This window comes from Grampus griseus (genome assembly GCF_964374135.1).
Source record: "Grampus griseus genome assembly, chromosome: 6".
Classification (NCBI taxonomy): Eukaryota; Metazoa; Chordata; class Mammalia; order Artiodactyla; family Delphinidae; genus Grampus; species Grampus griseus.
The window spans coordinates 109147248-109171672 of NC_139000.1; the positions used below are offsets into that span (position 1 = coordinate 109147248).

At 44.5% G+C, this 24425-nt stretch overlaps 1 protein-coding gene across 1 annotated transcript in view; it reads right to left on the reverse strand.

Moving 5' to 3' along the window:
* Positions 1-2258: 2258 nt before the first annotated feature.
* Positions 2259-24425, reverse strand: part of GALNTL6 (polypeptide N-acetylgalactosaminyltransferase like 6) — a gene marked incomplete at both ends in the record, with an annotated part of 1149883 nt that continues 1127716 nt past the window's right edge. The window contains 2 exons of the mRNA XM_082657046.1: positions 2259-2426; positions 19030-19179. Of these exons, the coding sequence (XP_082513172.1) occupies positions 2259-2426; positions 19030-19179 (318 nt within the window). The remainder of the gene's footprint in view (positions 2427-19029; positions 19180-24425) is intronic.

Consider the following 24425-nt stretch of genomic DNA (forward strand, 5'->3'; position numbering starts at 1 on the left):
GGAAAATAATTTTAATTTTTTAAATTATATCCTTCTAGCCAAAGTAAGAGACAGGGCCCTCTGAGATCAGATCCTGGTTGTCACACCAAAAGGATGCGTTTTCCCAGGATGAGAGCACCCTCGCATACTGCAAATCTGGGCTTTCTGGGGTGCAAAACCTGGGGCTGGCTCTTCGGTGGAACTGTAAACAGCAGTCAACTGTTTAGTGACATAATGTGGGGTTTTATAGGCTCATCTCATTCTACAACCAGATTGCTGTCTGAACGCTTGAGATAAATCTTCACCCACTCTCTGGAATTGTTCAGCACACAGGTTAATTCCTCACTATTGATTTTCTCCACTACGCATCGTGGAAACCTCAAGACCGCTTGACCTACACACACACAAAAATCTCTGCGACTGTCAGTTTAAGTAGAATAGCTTTTCAAAAGTATGCTTGAAAAATCAGTAAAGATAACGAAATAACTCTTCCCCACCCATTAGCAGGGCAGTTTAACTGGACATTTTGATTAGATTTGAAGGAGAGAACAAAATCATGAACATTTACGCGAAGAGGTTTCACATATTAAAGCTTCTGAACGTGAATGCTTCTCTTGTGGGCAGCCCCAGGCAGGCATGTTATTCTCATCTAGGGACTGAACATTTCTAGTTAAATCAGAGTAGAAACCAGAACCTTCTTGGATAACAGAAGAGGCAACACAGGAAGAAAAGCACTGGGCACCAGGCGTTGGAAGACCCATCCGCCCTGCCAGGAATTAGGACCACTCTCCTCTGGGCTTTCGCTATTCATCTGTAAAAACAAAGGGATTGGATTCTAAGTGTCTTCCCAGTTCTAAAATTCAATGTTTTTATATCCAAGACAATATATATATTTTTTATTAATATGAAAAGCGAGTTGAAAGAAAACAACAAAAGCAAAATAAAAACTTTGTTCTACCTGAAAAAAACTTGAGAAATATATATATAAAACAAACATCATTCTTTCCTCTATATATCCATTCCTGTATGTTCCTGTATACTCATCCCTGTATATGCCTCCCCCACCCCCATTGTTATTGAAAAGTAAAAAAAAAAAAAGTTCTTTTAAGGATTAAATGTTCCATTTAGTTTTTTAATCATCCCTGAAATCTTGTCCCATTAATAGAAAATGGGGTCAGAAGCACTTTATTAATGGAAATTCCTTCAATGTGCTTCCAAGGAAAACTAAAGCATCCTTAATACCTACGATATAAAACAAATAAACAAAAAACCCCAGCCGAGAGCAAAACCCAACCAGTTCTATGTCCCCGGCACTGATCAAGTATAACTGAAATGTACTAAGCCATTTTCACATCACTTGGAGTGTAGATTTATTTGGATTTAAGAATCTCCTAAACAAATTACATCAACCTCACTCCATGTCCTTCCTTAATAAAACTGTGACTGGACAAACATCAGACTTTTAAAAGTCTAAAAATAATAGAAAAGTAAAAATAGATTTCCTAGGGAAATTCCTCTCCTTAAACCTTACATGGTTTTGCTGCTTCTGTGAAACCTTTTTCTTTGGAGTAACTTGGTAGCATGGTTTTTCGTGTTTGTTTTTCGGCTGGATTCATACAAGGGCACTGAATTAGAACTTCGGCTAATTTATGGAGCGCGAACTTTTAGGACCAGTTAAGTTACCTCCGCTGTGAAAGGAGAATGGCAGACGTCAATGAAGGCATGGAGACACTCCAAGTCCATTTCATGATGTAATTGAAGTCTTAGATAGCATACCCTCATTGCAAAATAAAACAAGAACACAGAATGGTATGAGCACTCTAGAATCATCTGCAGCACGTTTCACCATTCGAGTCGCAGAATGGCCCGTTCTAAACCTGCGACAGGTCGTCGGAGCGGTCATGCCCTTCACCTGCACCCCACCCACCCGCTTAAGAGGATCCATTCATAGCTACTCACTACTGCAGGATTTGACCTGAGAAATGCTAGGATTCATTAACTCAGCGGTTGTTTGCAAAAGTACCTAAATCATCTTTGCCCTTGGCCAGCAAGGGGACTGCTCAAGTTCTCAGAAGCAGCTGGTGAGGTTCTTAGCCAAGTTCCTCAGGTGCAGGAAGTTCTTCGGGACAACCTACTTTGACGTGGCATCTACATATCTTTAAACCAGACTTCCTGGATCTAGGAAATGTTATTCCTGACTCCTTTGACCCAGAGACTGGCTAAAATTTAGTGTTTATAACCTGTAGGTAATCACTGTTTCTTCCTTCCTTTTTTTCTTTCTAGGAGCTGGCATGGTAGTTAAATTTTTCTAAAACAGTCATATTAATATGTTCAAAAATCCACTGCTGAGTCTCGGAGAGAGGGTCACATCTGGCCATGAAAATCTTCTTCTCTGCTGGGTTGCAATCCATGCAGCTGTTACTCACAGGATGGAATAATGTTCTGTCCTGCAGGGATTGGAAAGAAAAGAAAAGACTGATATCATGCATGGTGAATGCTTGGAACCCAAACTATAAAGAGAAAGTAAAATAACCCTGCTGATACTTCAGTATCTACCCAGAGTGTGAAAAAAAATAGACCACCTCCCAAATCAAACAACAGGAGGTGGGGTTGCCACACGGAATGTGGTTTCCTAGGAACCGTGGGCGCAACGTGGGCCCTCCAAGCAGATTCAGCCAGAAACAAAGAATTCATTCATTCATGGACTTTTAAAAAATATAATCCATTCATTGCCTGCTCTGTGGTAAGCATTTTGTTACACGCTCGGGTTTTGAAGATGAAAAGTACATGAGGTTGCTTGTCAACTAGCTACTAATCTAGCTGTCTGGGGAGAGGGATGCATACGGAAATGGTAATTTAGTCCGCAGTAGACACCACCGCAGCCTCGCACACACACCCAGAGGACCAGAAGAGTCATCATCTTCCCTACCCTTGTACTGGGAAAGGCAAATACCAGAGGACCGGGAACCAGGATGAACTCGGGACTGGGGGTCCACAGTGTGCAGGCGGAATCTCCAAGCACAGGCTCAAACCTGAGCTTCTGCCTCTTCCCGACCCCTTTATTGGCATCGCTGCTCTTCCTGGGATGCAACTCTCCCTGCCTTTTGTAAAGCGGAAGGAGGCAGTGTTAGCTCAGTGTGTGATAAAGAGAACGGCTCTGTGAATGAAGGTGCTAGCAGGGCAGAGTTTCAGTGGTGAGCAAGCCCATTATGTGAATAGCCTCTGTTAATACACACGGCTTTGTATTGTGCAAGCAGGGAGAAGGAAGCCAGTGCTACGAGAAAGGGATCTTTCCTCAAGTAGCAATAAATGCTTTTGTCTCTTATAGTGTCTATGCATTAAAAAGAAAAGGGCCAATAGCATGTAAAAACATCCCCAGATCACTGCTGAGATTTTAGGAACAAGTTGTGTTTTATTACTTAGCTTGGGAAACATTTAGAGGATCTGCTTATTTTCTTTAACTGAGGAACGTTAGACTCAGCTTTTAGGCATCCCATGTCAGCATCTCTGGGTTACACTGGTTGCTAACCAATATTTAACATGCTTTCGGACCCGGATGTTTGCATAGTTGGGTGCCTGTGAAGGAAGGAAGAATAAGGAAGGAGGAAGGCGGCCCCAAGCCTCGTTTGCATGTTTCCACTTTCAGTGTAAACACAGAGCTACATCTAATACCTAGGCTCCCTCCTCTCCTCTGCTCTCTTCCAAGTCTCCCAAGTTTATTGTGGATTTCACTTTCCGTACACAGGAGAGGGCTGCTGACTTCTCCTGCCCATTTTCCTCATCCCCTGCTTCACTGGCTGCCGTTGGACCCCAGGGCAGCTGGCAGGAGCTCTCCTTTCACGGGCGAGGCAGCAGATTCTGGAGAAGGAGGCTGTGCGCTGAGTTCACCCGCCCCTTCCCTCCTGGGGCTGATGGTAATGCTGAGGTCACAGATCCCATCCCACAGACGCCCCCGCGCCTCCCTAGGCAGCAGCTCCTTGGTCCTCCCGCCCCCCTCCTCCCCAGCATCCCTCCCACTCCGTCTCCTGCCCCACTTTCTACCAATTTAGCTACACAGGCCTAATATATTTCCATCAGCTATTCAAAGAGCATCCTTAAGCTGTTACATTCGTGATAATTCTATGTGACCTGCTAAATTCTGAAATTCACTCTGCTCCACATCCATGTACTTCTTTTCCTTCTTAACTCTCTAGATTTCTTCCTATTGTCACTTTTGTCAGTAGCTCAAGCGGGGACCCCCCCATAGACTCGCAGTTTCTCTCCCCAAACACGTATTTCCGTAAAAACTGAAAAATGAGGAAAAAAGGAGTAGAACGTGTTTTAATTCTCTTCCCTTCTCAGTGTGTGCGCCTCAGCGCAGATGCAAAAGCCAAACCAGATCTTCTGAACATTTAATTTTTCCGAATGTTATTTTCCAAGCCATAAGGTGATCATACTTTTCCAAATCTCCAGCTGGAATACACGCTCTGGCAGATCCAGGTACGCTCGTGGGGACAGTCGGGTGGGATGAACAGGTTCAGCACGACCCTGAACCCTCCGGAGTATGTTTCTGTAACTATACGTCATGTTCTCACAAACGCTGAAAAGTAGAATTCCCCACATCTACCTGCGTCTGAGAAGCTTCATCAGTAAAACGAGGGGGTGGATAACATCCATCTCTGAAGCCTCTCCCAGCCATAAAATTGAATGAACATTTTTTCCCAAAGTTCACTGGTGACGAATGACAGGGCATCCAATAGACACTATCAACCATATGCTGGGGACTAACATGATTGTTCTCTGGTTGTGGACTGAGCTTCCGTGTCTTTGGCGTGTCCAACAGGTCCTGAAGGGGAACCTTCTGGAAGCATCTTTAGTGTCCCCAAAACATGCGTTTTCCACTCTGACCTTGGGAGCTACGTACATTGCCATCATTATATTTCTCCTCAGCTCGGCTTCTGGATCGCTAAACGTCATTACTGATGCTTCTCCTGGCTGGCGCATCGTCGTTGGTAAATGTGGCCTCTTGTCCTACACCAGCCCTTTTGAAAAAATTTTTCTTGGAGTCTAGTTGATTTACAATGTTGTGTTAGTTTCAGGTGTACAGCAAAGTGATTCAGTTATACATGTGTCCACTCTTTTTTAGATTCTTTTCCCATATGGGCCATTATAGAGTGTTGAGTAGAGTTCTCTGTGCAATACAAGTAGGTTCTTATTAGTTATCTATTTTATATATAGTAGTGTGTATACAGTGGAATATTACTCAGCCATAAAAAAGACAAAATAGGGCTTCCCTGGTGGCGCAGTGGTTGAGAGTCCGCCTGCTGATGCAGCGGACGTGGGTTCATGCCCCGGTCTGGGAGGATCCCACATGCTGCGGAGCGGCTGGGCCCGTGAGCCATGGCCACTGAGCCTGCGCGTCTGGAGCCTGTGCTCAGCAACGGGAGAGGCCACAATAGTGAGAGGCCCGCATACCGCAAAAAAAAAAAAAGGACAAAATAATGCCATTTGCAGCAACATGGATGGACCTAGAGATTGTCATACTAAGTAAGTCAGACAGAGAAAGACATCATATGATATCGCTTATATGTGGAGTTTAAAAAAAGGGTACAAATGAACTTATTTACAAAACAGAAATAGAGTTACAGATGTAGAAAACAAACTTACGGTTACCCAGGGGTAAGGGAGGGGAGGGATGAATTGGGAGACTGGGATGGACATCTACACACTACGACAGCCCTTTTCTCCTTTAGTCTCCTCCGTCATGACAAGATATGCTGGCACAGAACCAAATAGAGTTTTCTCCTCTGGGATAGAGTTCTGAGCCCTCTGGCAAGTCTGCTGTTCCCTAACAACCCTCCTGAAAGGGCACTTTTACCTGGACTCTTCTCTGTTCAGTCCGGAGGCAGGGCAGAGCCTGTGCCCCGGGTGTTCACAAAGTAATGCCGCAAACTGTATCTCCTGCATCCTCCCGCCTTCCCTGACCGCTTCCTCCCTTGTTTTTTTCTGTTTTGTTTTTGCCTAAGAAAGTTAGACATCCTTGAGCAGGAAATGAAAACCTTCAGATTCAGCATTACGGCACTGCCCTTCATAACCAAACAGCTCAGGCTAAATTTCAATCGGTCCCCAGGGTGAAGGCTGGGTGGGACTTTTCAAGTAGGTCCTGGAGAGGGACACCTCCTCAAAGCAAGCTGGTGTGACACTCCAGGGTATTCCCAGGCCAGCACGAAATTTTATTAGATTCTGTACTTCCGTAGGGTCCAAATTTTAAAAGAACAGGTATGTTGTAGAAAACATTACCCACTGTGTTCAGGGTAGTAAAAGAATCAGACGTCAAAGATGCAGAGGACTTCCCTGGTAGCGCAGTGGTTGAGAGTCCGCCTGCTGATGCAGGGGACGCGGGTTTGTGTCCCGGTCCGGGAAGATCCCACATGCCGCGGAGCGGCTGGGCCCGTGAGCCATGGCCGCTGAGCCTGTGTGTCCGGAGCCTGTGCTCCGCAATGGGAGGGGCCACAACAGCGAGAGGCCCGCGTACCGCAAAAAAAAAAAAAAGATGCAGAGACAATAAAATAGGTGGGTGAGTTCATAACGTACAAGAAGATGACCCTGAGAATAAACACCCACACGGTGGCAGGGTGCAGGGGGCCAGGGCTTTATTCCATAGGAAATTTGGTCACATTCCTGTCACACCATTCATCTGTTACATGACCCTGGTTGATTACTTAATTCTCGGAACCTCAGCTTCCTCACTTGTGAAATATAGATAATAATATCTGCTTCACGAGTTTGCTGTGGATAAAATGAGTTAATATATGTAAAATCGCTGGCACAATGTCCTACGTGCAGTAACTAACAAAGTAATAGTTATTCCACGCCTGTTCTCCTCTTAATTTATTTTCAGTCAAGGAGCATCCCCAATTCTAAAAATCAGAACGTACTAACCATCTGGTCTGAGACCAGCTATTCAAGACCAAATTGCATTTTCTGAAATACTGGCGAAATAGAATTTGCAAAAATTGGCACCTGCCTCGACCAGTTATCCGAATGGATACATCAGTACCTCCTGGTTTAAGCAAAAGATTTATGGAACCAAAGTAATTAGTTCAGGAATGAGCTCTTCTGTATAGTTATGGTCCGAGTTTGTATGTGTTGCCTGAAATACAACATGAGTTCAACAAATATTTATTAAGCGCTTTTTATTTTCCGGTGTGTGTTAGGAAGTAGGCATAGAAAGATAACCTAAGATGCCTCCCCTGGCCCAAGAAGTGGGGGAGACCAATAGGTAAACAAGACATGTTTGAAGCAGAAAGTGTCAATGAGATTGTAGCTGTGGGGGAATAGGATGAATAAAGAAGGATGTGTGAACAGAGAGATGTGAACTAACAGGTATATTTATGCATTCAATTTATTCAGCAAGAGTCTACGGGGTGCTTACTATCTGTCAGGCACTGTTTTAGGTGGTTGGGATGTATCAATAACCTTAATAATATAAAAATCCCTGCCCTCCTGGGGCTTACATTCTAGAGGTGGGGTTGGGGGTAGAGCAGTAGGGCACAGACCATAAACCATGAGTGTAATCGTTTCCATGGCCTGTTCAAAGGTGACACGGAGCAAATCAAAGCAGTCCGGAGAAACTGGAGTGCCAAGGGAAGGGCTGGTGTGCAAACTTAAATAGGGAGGCAAGGGTAAACCTCACTGGGAAGGTGACATTTGAGTAGGTGATGAAGAAGGTAAGGGAATTGGCCATGCGAGTATCTGGAAAGAGGTGCAAGATGGGGCAATGGCCAGTGCGGAGGCCCTAAGCAGGGATGCAGTGTGTGGATTACAGAAACATGAGGAGGCCAGGGTGAGGGAGAGTGGTAGGAGATGCGTCAGAGGTGATGGAGGGCTCCGTCCATCACGTGCTGGGGACCAGCAGGTCACTTGGCGTGGCCCAAGCCCAAGGAGCAAGGGGGAAGATTCCAGAGGGTGACATGAATTCCACATCATGAAGAGACTGCGGTGTGACGCTAAGGCTTGACTTTTCAGGCAAGCGTGCGGGATGGTGGTTGGAGGATTTAGAACAGTGGAGTTAAGGATCTTGGTTGCCTCATGCTAGTGGCAGAGAGGAGAATGGGGTGGGAGTGGGGGACTCAGGACACAGCTGGAGGCTACTGCAGGGGTCCAGATTTGACAGCAATAGGGAAGAGTTGGGGGTGACATGAGACATGGTTGGAAAGCTTTTTCAGGAGGTGAATGCACAGGGCATTCTGACTGATGGGACGTGGGGATTAAGGTGGAGGAAGTGAAGAACTAGAGGAAAAGCAGTGTTGAGGTGAGAAATGCAGAGAGGAGTAGGATTGGGGGCGGGAAGGATGATCTCTGTTTCAGGTATAACGAGTCGTAGGTGTTTAGGGGACAGCCAGGTTTAGATGCCCCGGAAGCAGTTGGGTATAGACTGGACCTCAAGATAGCTTCTCTGTAAAGTGGGGAGAGGCGAGTTACTCCCTCCTGCTGACTGTTCATTTCTGTGTAACTCACATTGACAGCAAATGCATTTGTGAGAGACATCGCCTTCATGTCCTTTTGTTTCTAGTATGGATACGAGAGAAGGAAGGCTCGGAATTATGGGACTAGGTTTTAATCCTAGTTTTATCTCTGACAAGAATCTCTGATGGCCCCTTTGTTTGCTAGTGATTTCAATTTTCCATCTGCAAGACGAATGGAGTGGGAAGACGAGGGAGGGATGAGATAAGGGACAAAAATAGCCGCCTTCCCACCTCCTAGGGTCGTGGAGAAGAACCAGGTGGATTTGTGAGTGGCCCTTTGAGCTCTGGAAGAAAGCCACATCAGGTGGTTTTTTCCTGCCTATTTTTGCCGTTGGCATCTGGGAGAAGGAGAGTAACACCTTGACAGGCATAAAAGGGACAAAGCAGTGTGATTGCCTATCCTTTTCAATTTTTTCTTTGGACAGGTACAGTTCCTCACAGGAGGAGAAAATTGGTCTTCCTGCATCAGTGGATAATTTGGCCAATCAGAAATAATGCTTCTGATGCCCCTACCAACACAGTCCTCGGTGTGTGCGCTGAGACAGTGCTGGCAGCCCCGCAGCCCTGCCTGCTGCTCCATTGCTGGTTTTCTGGGCTACAGGCAAGTGATGGGCGTGAGTATACCCTCAATTCTCAGAGCGGCCAGGATCATTACAGAATCGGTTGTGATTTGTTAAATCTCTGCTCTTCACACCATTCAAAGACTTCCCAGCCTCTTTGCTAAATTCTTAGCATGGTCCCGAGGTCTTGTACAGGCAGCCCTGCCCCTGGCCTTAGAATTCATCATTTCCCCTCACACGCAGACGCTTCAACCGGCTTCTCCGTTCTTCCAAGAAAACCAAGCTCTTCCCTACCCGAGGGCATTTGCACAAGCCGATCCCTGTATCTGGGATTTTTTTTAAACTTAATTTATATTTTATATTGGGGTATAATTGATTACGCTGTTGTGTTAGTTTCAGGTGTACAGCAAAGTGATTCAGTTATACGTATATGGGTTTGGCCAAAAAGTTCATTTGGGGGACTTCCCTGGTGGTCCCGTGGGTAAGACCTCGAGCTCCCAATGCAGGGGGCCCGGGTTCGATCCCTGGTTGGGGAACTAGATCCTGCATGCCGCAACTAAGGAGTCCGCATGCCTCAACTAAAGATCCCACATGCTGCAATGAAGACACGGCACAGGCAAAATAAATAAGTAAATAAATAAATAAATAAATAAAAATAAACCAAACTCCTGCCAACGTTACATAAAAGAAAGTTCATTTGGTTAATGAATACGTTGTTCAATAAAGTTCTTGGGGGAAATGAAAAATGTGTCTTTTATTTTTACTTAAAACTGAATGAACTTTTTGGCCAACCCAACACATATATCCATTCTTGTTCAGATCCTTTTCTTCACTTGCCTAAATCCTACTCATCTTTTAGGTCTCCGTTTAAAAGCTACTGTGTCAGAGCAGCCTTGCATACCTCTCTGACCTGGGTAGAGCCCAGTGTCCCGTTCCCATATTATCCTGTACACTTAATGTATTCAATTTAAAAATCTGTCTGCTTCCCCACTAGACTGAAAACTCCAAGACTAGAGAAAACCCATCTGTTCCATATCTTGTTTCCATCTGTCCATAGCTGTTCATCTCCCCTCAGTAAACCTGCCATCAGTCACGTCAACATAATAATAGCTGCTATTTATCGAGTATGTATTTATGTGCCTCGTAGTGTTAAATGTTCTACCCAGATTTTCTCATTTTATCTACTTCATCCACGTAAGCAACCTGAAGAGAGAGGGAATGTGGACAAACAGGAAGCCAGGTTCGTCTGTTTATTTAACAACTGCTAATTCAGCACCTACTACGTGCCAAGCAGTGTTTTAGGTACTGAGGATACTGCATGAAAGAAAGCAGAGAAAAATCCCTGCTCTTGTGGAATTTACATTCTAATATTCAGCGACAGTTAAATAGCTAAAATAGTATAGGAAGACGACTAGACAGCCTATCGTTTCCTCTATGTAAACTTACTAGGAGAGCTAAAGTCAAATCAGGAGTTTTTCGGGCACCTAAGAGAGTAATAGCTGACACTCATTGAACTCTTATTAAGTGCCGTGTCCTAGGTGCATTTAGCTTTTATTTCATCATCACGATAATCTTCTAAGGTAGATACTGTTATTATCGCCATTTGATAAATGAGGAAGCAGAAGCACAGAGTAAGGAGGTTTCCCAAGGTCCCAGAGCTAGGACCACCGTGGAGCCAGAACTCAAATCCCAGATCCCTCAGGGTCCAGCCCCTGTGCTCTCAGCCTCAGCCTGTCTCACCCCCGTCTTCTTCCTCTTCTTCTTTTTAAAATTTTTTGGCCATGCTGCACAGCATGTGAGATCTCAGTTCCCTGACCAGGGATCGAACCCTCACCCCTTGCGTTGGAAGCATGGAGTCTTAACCACTGGACCGCCAGGGAAGGCCCTCACCCCCTTCTTAGCCGAGCCAACTAGCAGTCCTGCTCTAGACCCACACGTGCTCAGCAGGGAAGAACTGTCCTCCTTAGCAAATACTAATTTCAAATGTGTATAGTTTCAATTAGCCTGATCCTTTAAAGTTTGACAATCTCCATCTTGACAGGCCTTCAGTTCAGGAAGTCTCTGTCCATATGTTAGAGCCTGAGATAGATTGTGATGAAATCTTTTTACTAGTGACCAGAGGGTGGCAGTGCAGCCTGTTAGGTAAAATGGTAACCGGCAGGGATATGGCTAAGGTACCCAGATATGGCAAAAGTTAAAAGGACGTGACAACGAAATGACTTCAGCTGAATTAGACACACAGAAACAGAATGGTAAGGCAACACTGCTGAAAATGTAGCTTCTTTGCAGGGGTGTATGTACTCCCGTCCTGGGAGTTAACCTCCCTCATCTTTGAATTGTCAAGTTGCACCGAAGATCGGAACTTCTCAGGGTACAATGCTCATGTCTCCTATTGTGTCTCCTATTATTTTCAGAGTATAGGGTATGATGTAGACATTGTGCATCTGGTTTTCAGCAAGATGTTTAAAAATCCCCCTTTGTTTTCCTATGGGTAAGCTGGAGAAATATGGGCTAGAAGATAATTCACCATTAGGTGAATTTGTATCTGGTTGAGTAACTGCACCCGATGGGCCAATGCCTCCTCTGTCATAGGATGGAGGGCTCGGTTCTGGGCCTTGTTCATTGGGATCAACAGCTTAGATGAGGGCCTGAGTGCGCGCTACTTTGTCCTAACTCACGGCTGGAGTAAAACTAGTTCACCTGGTAATAAGCTGGATCAAAGAGTCGAATCCAGGCTGGGGTAAATCTCGTGAGGGAGAATTTGATAGAAACCAATGGATGGCTACCCAAGTATAAAAGGTGAACTGGGGCTTCCCTGGTGGCACAGTGGTTGAGAGTCCGCCTGCCAACGCAGGGGACATGGGTTTGTGCCCCGGTCCGGGAAGATCCCACATGCCGCGGAGCGGCTGGGCCCGTGAGCCATGGCCGCTGAGCCTGCGCGTCCGGAGCCTGTGCTCTGCAACGGGAGAGGCCACAACAGTGAGAGGCCCGCGTACCGCAAAAAAAAAAAAAAGGTGAACTGTACAGGTAGAAGACTACAGAGACGTATCTGTGTAGCAAAGCAAGTGTGGTTTTTTAATACTGAAAGCTCATTAAGAGGCCAAGTATGTGAAGTTAAGGCAGAAAATCAATCAACTCGAGCTAATTCAACAGGCATATACTGCTCATAACAAAGGGGTGCTAGAAACTCATTCTGTTCTTTGGTTAAACACACCTAGAATACTGTGTTCCCTTTTGGGCATCACGCCACCCTCTAGGACCATCTGGAGTGTGTTAAGAATCTGTGTCCAGGAGGCTGAGGTAGGTCCCAATGAAGTTATCTGAAGAGCAGTGGCAGGAAGTTGGGCCATGTAACTGGAAGTAAGGAGTAAAGATCAGACCAGCATTGTTCAAGGATCTGGACTCTGTCTTGACCAAAATGGATGAAACTTAATCTGTGCGGTACCAAAAGTCTTAGAGCTTTATAATACTTGGGACTGTCCAGAAACGAAGGGGCTGATCAGGGATAGTGTGACTGTCTAAGCATGACCACAAGTCCAGGATTTTGTAGTGGGGCTTCATTTATCAGAACCAGAGTCGAATTTCACGCCTTTTAATTAAACTCTGTTTCCTCATTTTAGGTCCTAAATCAATACCAAACCGGAATGATTTAAAAATAACAACCTTGTGGCCATCCATCTGGCATCTTTGTGGACCAGCAGGATTTTATGAGCTGAGAAGCTAAAGCCCTGGCACGTAACATAAGGTACCATAAATAGTCTGATGTGGGCACATGTCAAGAATTCCACCCATTCACTTTTTAAAGTACTGTGACTGTTTCACTGTTATCAGTTTAGCCTGACAGGTGTCTTTTTATCTGTATTTTCCTGTTTGATGTTATTTTTAAGCCCTTTCTTATGGAAGTTAAACTATAAGGACACCCCAGAGAGCAACTCAGAAAAGTGATGTAAGCCTTTCACTTTTGGACTTTGGGGAGGCTGTGAACGTGGTTCTGAGACCAAAAGATGTGCTAAGTTTTATCCAGCGCAGCTTGGGGTTCCTGGAGGGGATCTCATCAGTAATTGAGCCCATTTAATGAATACTTATTTACGAATGTCTACGTGGTAGATATTAGGCAGGCCATACAGAAATACAAGAAAAAGTTCCTGCCCTCAGATAATTAACATCTATAAGGGGAGACTAACCATGCATAATACAATGTTCTAAGTACAAAGGAGGGAACAAAATGCTATAGGAATACAAGCAGAGGGGCAATTCCAACTACAGTAGGAGGGAAGAGTAGGGTAAGGAAAGTAGGTAAAAACTGGAACTAGAAAAGTGATTCTCTATCTGGGTGCCCATCAGAACCTTTTAGGAGCTTTTAAAAACTACCAATACCCAGGCTTCTCTTTCTAGAGCATCAATCCATCCTTATGCCAACAGCACACTACACTAATAATTGCATTTTTGCGATGTCTGGGTACCTGGCACTTTTATAGTGTTTGATGTTTGTTCTTTTTCTTCTTCAACTTTTTCTTGGCTCTTCTTGGCCCTTTCATTCCCATGTACATTTCAGAATCAGCGCATCAATTTCCACAAATAAACCTGCTGAGATTTGACTGGTTTTGCATGAAATGTAAACACCTGCTTGAGAGCGGGTATCTTCACAATATTGTCTTCTTATCCTTGAACATGCTAGCTTTCCTTTGTAGTTTTAGAAGTTCCTCTTAGTGATGTTTCGTAGTTTTCTGTATAAAGGCCTTGTGCATCTGTTGTGACAGTTATTCCTAATTATTTGATACTTTTATGGTGATCAAATGGAATACGTTTAGAATTTCATTTTCCAGTATTTTGCTGCTGGCATACAGACACTTGATTGTCTTATATTTACTTTCTATCCAGGACTGTGCTGAATGTACTTACTAACTTTAATAGTTTAGATGTATAACCTTTGGATTTTTTTATGGACACAACTATGTCGTCTGTGAGTAGACTGTTTTATTTCTTCCTTTCTGTTTCTTAGACCTTTTAATTTCTTTATCTTGCCTGATGGCCTGGGAAAGCCCCCCTGTGCCATGTTGAATAGAAGTGATGGTAGCAGACATTATATTTTATTCCCAGTCTCCAGAGGGAAGTTGAAACATTTCACCACTAAGACTGATGTTATGGGGTTTTGGTTCTTATTAGGTTAAGTTTGCCCATCAGTTTACTTTCTGTAAGGCTAAGACTTATTAGTCAGAGGGTTAAAAACTTGAGGATTCATAAATAGACCATGCATATAAGGCCCCTCGACTTATGTCAAGGGTGCCACTTCCCTGCAGTGGGAAAAATGATTTTTTTTAAGTAAATGATGATTAATCAATCGAATATAAATATGAAACAAACAGCCCCACTTTACATTGTAAACAATGTAAACAAAAACTATTCCAGGGAATATATACCACAATGCAGAAGATTAAACAACAAAGCTTCCAAAGATGACTTAGAATACTACCTTCTTGACTTTGGTGTGGGCAAAGATTTCCTAAACAGGACACAGAAAACACTAATCGGAAAGAACAGCTCTTCATCAAGGAGAGAGAAAAGGCCAGAAACTGACTGGAGTAAGATATTTACAAAAAACCAATGAAGCACTATAGCTGGATATACCAAAAACTCTTCAAAAATCTGTAAAAAAAAAAAAAAAAAAAGAAAAGAAAAGAAAAACAAAGTCAGACAACCCACGTTAAAACACGGTCAACAGACTTGAACAGGTCCTTCTCAAAGAAGATCTCCAAAAAGGCTAACAGACATGTGATCTCACTCTACAATGACAGAACGGAAAAAGGAAAAGAAAAAGAAACCAACGTGCCAGGTGTTGGTGAAGATGGGATGGTCTGGGTTCTCAGGCAGCGTCTGCCCACAGTTCTTCAGGCCCCAGGATTTCAGTGCCTGCTGACCTGACCTCCTTAAGCTGGCCCCTGTATCTCGCTCTAGGGCCTCTGTTCTCTGGGCTCTAGAACAGCTCTGTCTGTAAGAGCAGCCGCCCAGAGGTGTCAGGAATAAACACCCACCAGGAGCAGCCGTAAGCCTAGACTGCCTGTGGTGGTGTTGAAATATCCCAACCTCCTTCCCGTCGGTATGTGTTGTAGGCCATTGCAGAGGTGTCAGTGGGCTTGGTCTCCCCTTGCCCACGCTGGTACTTGCTTTATCAGAGGCCCTGTATTGGTTCCCTTCCCTGTTTCACTTCCTTACTCTCTGCCATGATTTTGGAGGGGGGTGGGCATCTCCCAAATAAACCACTCACACTCCAATCCTCACTTCAGGGTCTACATCTGGGGAAACCCCAATGAAGATATATGTTATACTCCCATAAAAATGTTTCCTTACTAGAAAAGGACATGGGAGATAGCTCTTGATCTGGGGGGATAACAGTAGTTCCTATTTCTTAGCATAGATTGCTATACAGCAGGATACAGCTCACCACTATTCCCAGTGCAAAAAGTGTACTTGTCACCCACATGGATGGAAATTCAATCATATGGTCAGAAACCTTGCTGGAAGTTTTCCACAGTTTACCTCACTGAATTACTGTCTCTGTTTTATTGACGTGGAAGTTGAAAATCACACATGTGAAATAACTCACTCGAGATCACATTACAGTTCCAGGATGAATTAGAATGTCTTGGGCCAGACAAGCCACTGTGACGTTGACCAGATTGTGAAGAGGCAGGATGAGAATTTGGGAGAAGGTACTTCATCTTCTCGGTGGGAAACCAAGTAACGTATAAACCAGAGGGATGCAATGACCAGCTCCTGTGGGCATCCCTCTGACTTCAGGATGGAAGGTGGGCTGGGGGGTAGGGGGAGGGCGGAGGCAGGGTGGCCCTTTAAGAGAGCCTTTGCGGTAATCCGGGACTGAGACTGGGAAGGGCTGCAGTCGGGGCTGCGGCCACAGGGACGGCAAGGAGAGGGAAGGGTTCACACGTCTTAGAGACCAACTAGATGTAGGGGGTTAAGGAGGCAGCGGGACAGTTTCTTGTTTCGGATGTCGTTTTGAGTGTCGGCTGGTGATTTGAATATTTTTACTGAGGTCTCTTCTGCGAGTCATTGTTCTTGTAGCCGGGGTCCCCCTGGTGGCGAAAGAAACCGGAAATGGGATTTCTCACCCTGGGTACCTGCTACGAGGGGAGATGGCTGGGCAGGAGCCTAGTTACACGACCCTAGGATAGGGATTCCTTCCTTTTCTCGTGGTGGCAAAGAGCCACATAGAAAAATAACTGGGAGCAAGGGGGCGGAGGGTCGTGGAGGGTGGTCCACTTCTAAGCTGGGTAAGTTTCTGGGGCTGTAATACACAGCATGGGGACTACAGTGAATAACTCTGTATCGTATACTTGAAAGCTGCTAGAGAGTAGATCTTAACAGTTCTACACACACACACACACACACACACACACACACACACACACACACACACACACACACAGAACCCTGTACAGTGATGCATTTGTTAACTATACCTGTTGTGGTCATCACGTCTCAGTTCACAGGTGTATCAAATCGTTACATTGTATACCTTAAACTTACACAGTGTTGTGTGTCAATTATCTCAGTAAAGCTGGGGGAAAAGGGGAAAATCTTCCTGAAAAAAAAAAAAAAAGGCCAACAAGGTCTGAGAGCTGATGGGTGCTGAGAGGTCAGAAAACGGGGCCGACAGCGTCCTTCCCCACTCAGGCAGGTCGCCGGTAGCCACTACTCAACCCAGGAAATCTCTGTGCGCCTGGGAGAAGCGCTTGTCTGGTCTTGGTGATGCAGAATCCAACAGGCATCAGGACTCCCCCCGGGGAATATTGATCGGATGGCTTAAGGGCACAGGAAGGAGGAGAGACTTCAAGGCCAGAGGCGCCTGCGCTTGAATGCTGGCTTGGCCCCAAATCTGTTTCTTCCCCTGTGGATCGTACGTGACAGGCCCAGGTGGTTGGTTGTGAGGTGTGGAAGGCACTAGCTCTGAGCACCCTCACCAGCTGGAGCACGAGGAGGACGGAGCCTCAGAGATGCCCCACGGGGGTCCTTTAGGCAGTCAGCAGAGTCTCACGTGGATTCGTCAGTGTGCTGCTACAAAGGGCGACCCCAAAGCCGACTCCAAAGATTGCTAAGCTGTCCAAAGCCCCCAGGGCCAAGCAATGCCTCCAAACAGACAAGGCAGCACCCGCCAGAGGGACTTCTTGCTCTGTGCCTCAGGAAGAGCCCTTGGAATAGACAAGGGACTTTCTCAAGCAGGTACATTTGAACAGGCCTGAATCATCACCTCAGATGAGCTGTTTCAGAAACTTTCCATTCTAGGCCTTGGCTATGTTCCCGATGACGTATACATCGTGCTTGCTGTATAACTAACCGGTGAGTGTAACCAGAGTCACGTGAGGCCAGGTCTGAGGAAAGAGCCCAGCACAGTCATGCCTGGCGGGTCCCTGTAAGCAGTGATGAGAAACGGTCTGCTCCGTGGGGACCAACAGTACACGAGGCAAATGGCAGATCAGGTATTTTATCCATGTGCCCTGAAAGTAACTTCCTAACGGTCAGCATATAACCATCAAAACAAAACACTTCTTTATTGCACCACGCATGGACTGTACTATACTGAATAGCAAAAGGGTTTGACAAGATTAATCATTTCTGATATATCTCACAAGGAAAACAGGGAGGTTTTCCTCTTGTCTGATTTCCCCCCATCACCCCTTACCATATCAGACGCCATCTTCTTATTAGCTCTTTTGATTTTAAATTGTTTTTTAAGAGGATATAACAACTGGTGTTTTGTACTTTTCCCACAACCTACCAGACGTTGGCAGGGGTGGGCAGCAGTGTGCGGAATAAACTTGTACAAATGAGTTTGCCTTTGAGTATAATTTTCGGTGCCCACCTCTAAGAGGTAGATGCCAGAAAGCTTACTAAGTGAGGGAACAGGTATCAAAACCAGTGGTCCCCATATTGATTCTCGGCAGACCTTCCCCTTCAGCTCTCTGTGATTTCAGGGGATACTGACTACCACAGCCAAGGCTGGCCAACACTCCTGATTCAAGTGGTGGGTGGGACATTTCCCTTACAGTCTGGGGTGAGGCTGAATCATTCCAGAGTGTGAAAACGCAAACAGAGGGCATCTTCCACCTGGCTGGGGAGGCCCATAGCAATTCTACAAACTTGAGGGGAAGAAGGGAACTTATGAGTTCTTGCTAATTGACAGCCGAGTCCTGCCTTAGAAACCAAAGAAGCTGAGAAAAAAATTGTATTCTAAAAAGCTATCAAAAGATAACTTCATGAAAATATTTTAAAATATTTAATTGCTCTTTATTCTTTACTTAAATGCTCAACTCAATAAAATATGATTTTATATTTAGTTTTGAACTATTTTTTCTAGCAATAAATGTTACCCTTCTAATTCTTTAAACTTTTAAATTCCCCAAATAAGTTTTCCTTTGTTATACTTGGGCAGGATTTTGGCCAGATTAAAAATGGGTCTTTCTATATAAAGGTTGCAACAATTAGATCTACATGAATATATTAGTATTTGTGTACATGTAATTGTCTTAACCCAAAGTGCTCCCAAGCGAATGAGCCTGAGATGCATAATAAGTAAAGAGATGTGTTAATCTGTGTGTGTGTGAATCGGTGTCGCGAAAAACTCTACATGTGCACATTTGTTTGCAGGGCATATGGCTTCTGCGTTTGGGAGCCATCTGGGTTGAGGCCAGGCCCTTCCCGTGTAGGGCTCGTGTCCTGGCTCAAAGCCATGTGAAGTCGAAACTGACTGTGCTGGGTGTGCACGCGGCCAGCAAAGCCAAAACAATGCCCCTTCCTACACACCCTTGTCTTTCCCCTCATCGTCGCTGTGGTCTCCAAATGCATGAACCAAATGGCCAGGTAACAATTTAAATCAAAACAATGCGTTAAAACCAAAAACCTTTGCGTCAGAAAACCTTAAGCAGGGCAGTTGGAGAGCTCGCTGCCCGCAGCGAGCTGGCCCTTACCTTTCGATGTCCCCAGAGCTGGTTCCCTTTCATGCCGTGACAGTCATACAGAGTGACCGGGCTGCTATGGGAGATGGCGTCGAAGCAGAATTTTCGGGTGTGCAGGGGCTCACCAGGCCGAATATCTTCTCTCCAGCCAAAGGTGAAGAGCTAGCAAAGCAACAATAGCAGAAAAGCTACGGTGAGTTGAATTTGGAGAGATTAGGAAGCAGGGGGAGATATGTCTTTTAGCTGCGAAGAACTCCTGCTTCGTGATTTACAAGAAAAGAACTATGTCTCAGCATAAGAGGGGCACTGAAAAAGGCATGGATGCTAACGCCCTGTAGCAACACCAGAAGCACTTTTGGCCCAGCCTGGCCAAAAAAGCAAATGAAGTGTTTCCGGTTAGATAGACAGAGGGAGAGAGACAGACAGACAGACAGACAGAGGGAGACAGAGGGACAGAAAGAGGGGAGAAACTTTTTAATGATGTCCTTTACCTTCTTCATTTAGGTAAAAAAAATTAGTGGTTAAATGTTACACAGTTAGCCTAAATGAGGAGATTAACTGAGTAAAGACCAGGAGTAGGGTTGAACTGGATGGATGCCAGCAACTTGAACATTTTGATTTAAGTGAAAGCTAAGCTTGATGAAGTAAAGAATAGGCAAATTGGTTTCCTGGAGTTGGTAAGAGTAATCCTGCCGGGCAGTGTAGAAAGTTCTGGACTGTGACTCCCAGTAAGAGATACAGTTTGCAAACACACATAGATCCCTTTTGAAAATGGAAATGGAAATTTCATGAAATATTTGTCCTCAGTGCATTTAATAGACTCTGATATTCCATCCAAACTTTTCCTGTCTTAGTCTATTCTATTCCATCCATCCATTCTATTAAATTTATTTTTAATTTAGTTAATATGTTTATTTTTGGCTGCGTTGGATCTTCGTTGCTGTGTGCCGGCTTTCTCTAGTTGCAGCGAGCGGGGGGGCTACTCTTCCCTGTGGCGTGCAGGCTTCTCATTGCAGTGGCTTCTCTTGTTGTGGAGCACGGGCTGTAGGTGCGCGGGCTTCAGTAGTTGTGGCACGTGGGCTCAGGAGTTGTGGCTCGCGGGCTCTAGAGCGCAGGCTCAGTAGTTGTGGCGCACAGGCTTAGTTACTCCGCAGCATGTGGGATCTTCCTGGACCAGGGCTTGAACCCACCTCCCCTGCTTTGGCAGGCATTTCTTAACCACTGCGCCACCAGGGAAGTCCCCATTCTATTATTAAAAAAATGTGACTTATGGATGCACTAAATTGATTTTACAATGTATTAAATTGAAAAAACTACACATCTGTAAGGAAAGGGTATTTTTTGGAGTTTGAGCTGGATAACCATTTGAGGGGTTCAGTACGAGAAATCCTTAAGTAAGTGGGAAAATGGACTAGATCAGCCCTAGAATTTCTTCCAGTTCTAACATCTCAATGTCAGGAGACTCTGTGGATGTAAAAACAAGCACAGTGCTGAGCTATAAGCAGACAATACACTCGGCTCTGTCAAGCTGCAGATTACCGCAATTTTGGGGCCCTACCTGGGTAAGAAAATGCAGAGAATCTGGCAAAATTCCACGGATGGCTAACAAAAACAGTTAAATGGTGGGGAAACTGCAGAAAACTTGAAAAAGCTGGGTTAAGTGGTCTGAAGAAAATCGGAAAGAACTCATCTAAATCAAACACATGAAGCCTACTGTCTGAGTTGTGGCAAGAGATTGCATTCTGTTTCCCTGGGAGACACGACAAAATAGGATGTTTTAAATAGAGGAAGGTGTTTTAGGTAAGGCATTTGAAATAGATTCATGAAGAGGAATTGTGTGGTCTCTTTCCCTAGATTCATTGTTGTCGTTTTAATATGATTGTAGACTGAGGCATTTTTATCTTTTTTATTTTTATTTTTTTATTTTTTTTTTTTTTGCGGTACACGGGCCTCTCACTGTTGTGGCCTCTCCCGCTGCGGAGCACAGGCTCCGGAAGCGCAGGCCCAGCGGCCATGGCTCACGGGCCCAGCCGCTCCGCGGCATGTGCGATCTTCCCGGACCGGGGCACGAACCCGTGTCCCCTGCATCGGCAGGCGGACTCTCAACCACTGCGCCACCAGGGAAGCCCCTGAGGCATTTTTAGATTCATTCAAACCCTATGCAGGGGAGTCATTTCTCAAGGAAAAGTGTCTGTTCAGCTATTTCTGGTTTTGATCACTCCCTTCAAATCGGGACCTACCGCTCCCTTGGTTTTTGAGATACTGTGCTCCTGTGTTATCCTAGAACTCTGTCCTGCCCATATCCCGTTTCTATCTATCCCTTCAATGTAGGTCCAGCTCAGGGTTCCTCAGATCCCGTCCTTGCACCTTCCCTGGCTGGTCTCACACATGCTCAGTTTAACTCTCACTGGCACGTGGATAACTCATCATCTGTGTTATGTCCAACCCTGTGTAGGATTTCCCTCCTACATGCCCTGTGGACATCTCAAAGTCACCACATCCTGAGTTCCATTGACTTCCTTCCCTTCTAAACCTGTTTCTGCTCCTGTGTTTTGTTTTAGTTGGTCACATCTTTAGCTTCTCAACCTGGGCGTCCTTTGTCTTTATGTCCTTGGTCTCCCTCATCATCTTCATCTACTCCATCACCAAGTCTCACCACTTTTGTCTTCTAAGTATTACAGGAAGTGGTCCCTTCCCCTCTGTCTCCACCACCTTTGCTCTCAATGTTTCTTGTCTGGACTCTTGAAATGACCTTCTAATTACTTTCTTTCCCACCTTCCTCTTCTGGTTCCTTCATATCGTTTTCTGTTAAATTGAAGTATAGCTGATTTACAACTTTGTGTTAGTTTCAGGTATAAAGCATGGTGATTCATTTATACATATATATCTATTCTTTTTCAGATTCTTTTCCCTTATAGGTTATTATAAAATATTGAGTATAGTTCCCTGTTGGTTAGCTATTTTATATATAGTAGTGTGTATATGTTAATTCCAAACTCCTAATTTATCCCTCCCCTGCCTTTCCCCTTTGGTACCATAAGTTTATTTTCTATGTCTGTGGGTCTCTCTCTGTTTGTACCTAAGTTCATTTGTATCATTTTTTTTAGATTCCACATATAAGTGATATCATATGATATTTGTCTTTCTCTGGCTTACTTCACTTAGTATGATAATCTCCAGGTCCATCCATGTTGCTGCAAAAGGCATTATTTCATTCTTTTTTTATGGCTGAGTAGTGTTCCATTGTATATATGTACCACATCTTGTTTATCCATTCCTCTGTCGATGGACACTTAGGTTGCTTCCATGTCTTGGCTATTGTAAATACTTCTGCAGTGAACATTGGGGTGCATGTATCTTTTCGAATTAGAGTTTAAAATACCCGTATGACCATGTTACCTCTTAACCTGAAATCTTACCATATTTTCACATAACCCTTAGAGAATGAAGTTCAGACTCTTTAACACATAAAGAACTTTCCACGATCTGGACTTTGCCATGTTTTCCAGCTGCATCCTTTTCCCTTTAGTTTATGTTCTATCAACAATAAAAGATTTATAAGTTGCTAAGAGAGTAGATCTTAGAAGTTCTCATCACAGGAAAAAAATTCTGTATGTTTGGTGACGAATGTTAACTAGACTTACTGGGGCGATCATTTCACAATAGATACAAATATCGAGTCAATATGTTGTATTACTGAAACTAATATAAAACTGTATGTGAATTATACCTCAGTTTTAAAAAACTGTAGTTCCTTGCACTGATCAGGTGGTGTGTGTTTCCCCTTCGGTGACTATTTTCACAGGAGCCCCTCTGGTTGGAAGGCCCACATTCACTGGCCAACCTAGTTACTGCTCAGCAGTCCTTTAAGGTTAAGTTCAGGTGTCCACTCGCTAAGAAGCCTTCTCTTTGAACCCCTCCTTACATCCCCCACCTTATTTCTCATAATTATCCGATTATGTTTCTGTATCCCTCACTAGACCGTGAGACCCGTAATGGCAGGAACCACATCTTCTTCATCTTTGTGTTTCCAGCACCCAGAACAATTCATGACATTTAATTAATGTCCAATGAAATTTCTATTGAATAAGTAAAAACTGGCACTCATTATATTAACAGAAATGGCATTGAGATAACAACTGTCAAGAGGAACTAAAAATTAGTCTTTTCAGGTTCTCTAATGAATTTGTGTTGTTTGTGTCTAATTACAACAATAATTAATTTTTTTGAGCTTTCAATTTCAACGATTCTAGGCTCAGTTACCTATTATTAGAATAAAAATTTCCTGGCCTGTACACCTGTCATTGCTTAAATCTTTATGTTATTTAAATATCACAACCCCTTGGTACTATAAGCTGTGCAACCCGCACAGGAACCGGTGGCCTTGAGGGTTTATCGATTTTCTGCTCTGTCTCTTTTCCTCTTTTTGGTTTTTGTACATGTAGAAGCCAGAGCTGAAAGGCTCTGTCATCATCACCCAGCTGGGGACAACTGGCCTGCAGAAGGGCAAGGACTGGCCAGCTGCACACTTCAGGAGTCCAGGCTTGTGTACGCCTCTGTAGACAGACTTCTCTTACTTTTTACTTTCTTTCTGTTTCCTTTCTTTACTTTTTATTAAATAGATCAGTCAAGTCCAAAAGAATACCTGCGTGAAAGCAAACGGGCACATTCATCTCTCAGCTGATTTATTCATCTGCTGTCACAATTACATCTCAGGGCACCCTCGGGTGATTTCTAGTTCTTGTTTCCAGGCTTGTTATTAGGGTGCAGTAATCATTCTCAGCTGTGCAGACTGAGCATCCGCTTGTAGGCTTCAGTGTTGGAGGCATTAGTATTATTATTATCACCTGGTGCTTACTTTCCTGCGTCCCGGGAAACGCGTCCTCGGATTATATAAACGGCTTTATTCTTCTGCACCTGCCATTAGCTAAGATTTTTCGCTCTCGTGTCTTTGAAATGCTGTCTCCTGCCACACAGCTTATCCTAATGGTAGTGAGGAACCAATCAGGCACCGAGGGTCTCATTCCTTAGGCCCCCGTGCCCCCGTGCAATCGTGTCAAAGCAGAAACTGACAGACGTCATGCACGTATTTGATGGTTTGCAAACCCTTGGGCCGCTCCTCGCTGACAAGAAGTATTCAGATTTTATTCAGGTTCCCTGCACAATACCTCCTGATTTTTTTTCAGCCTCAAATTCCTCAGCCTTGGAGTAAATTGATGTTCATTTCTCCACTTTCCTCTTTGAAGGGACACTTTAAAACGGATTCGGACTGCTACGTAAGTCGTACTTCTTGGTGTGTGTAACATTGCCTGAGTCTGTATTGTGTTATACGAACAAGCTCACAAGTCTCGCTGCTGCACGTAAATTTATTATCTCAATGTTGCTACCTGACCTGAGAAGATGGAAAC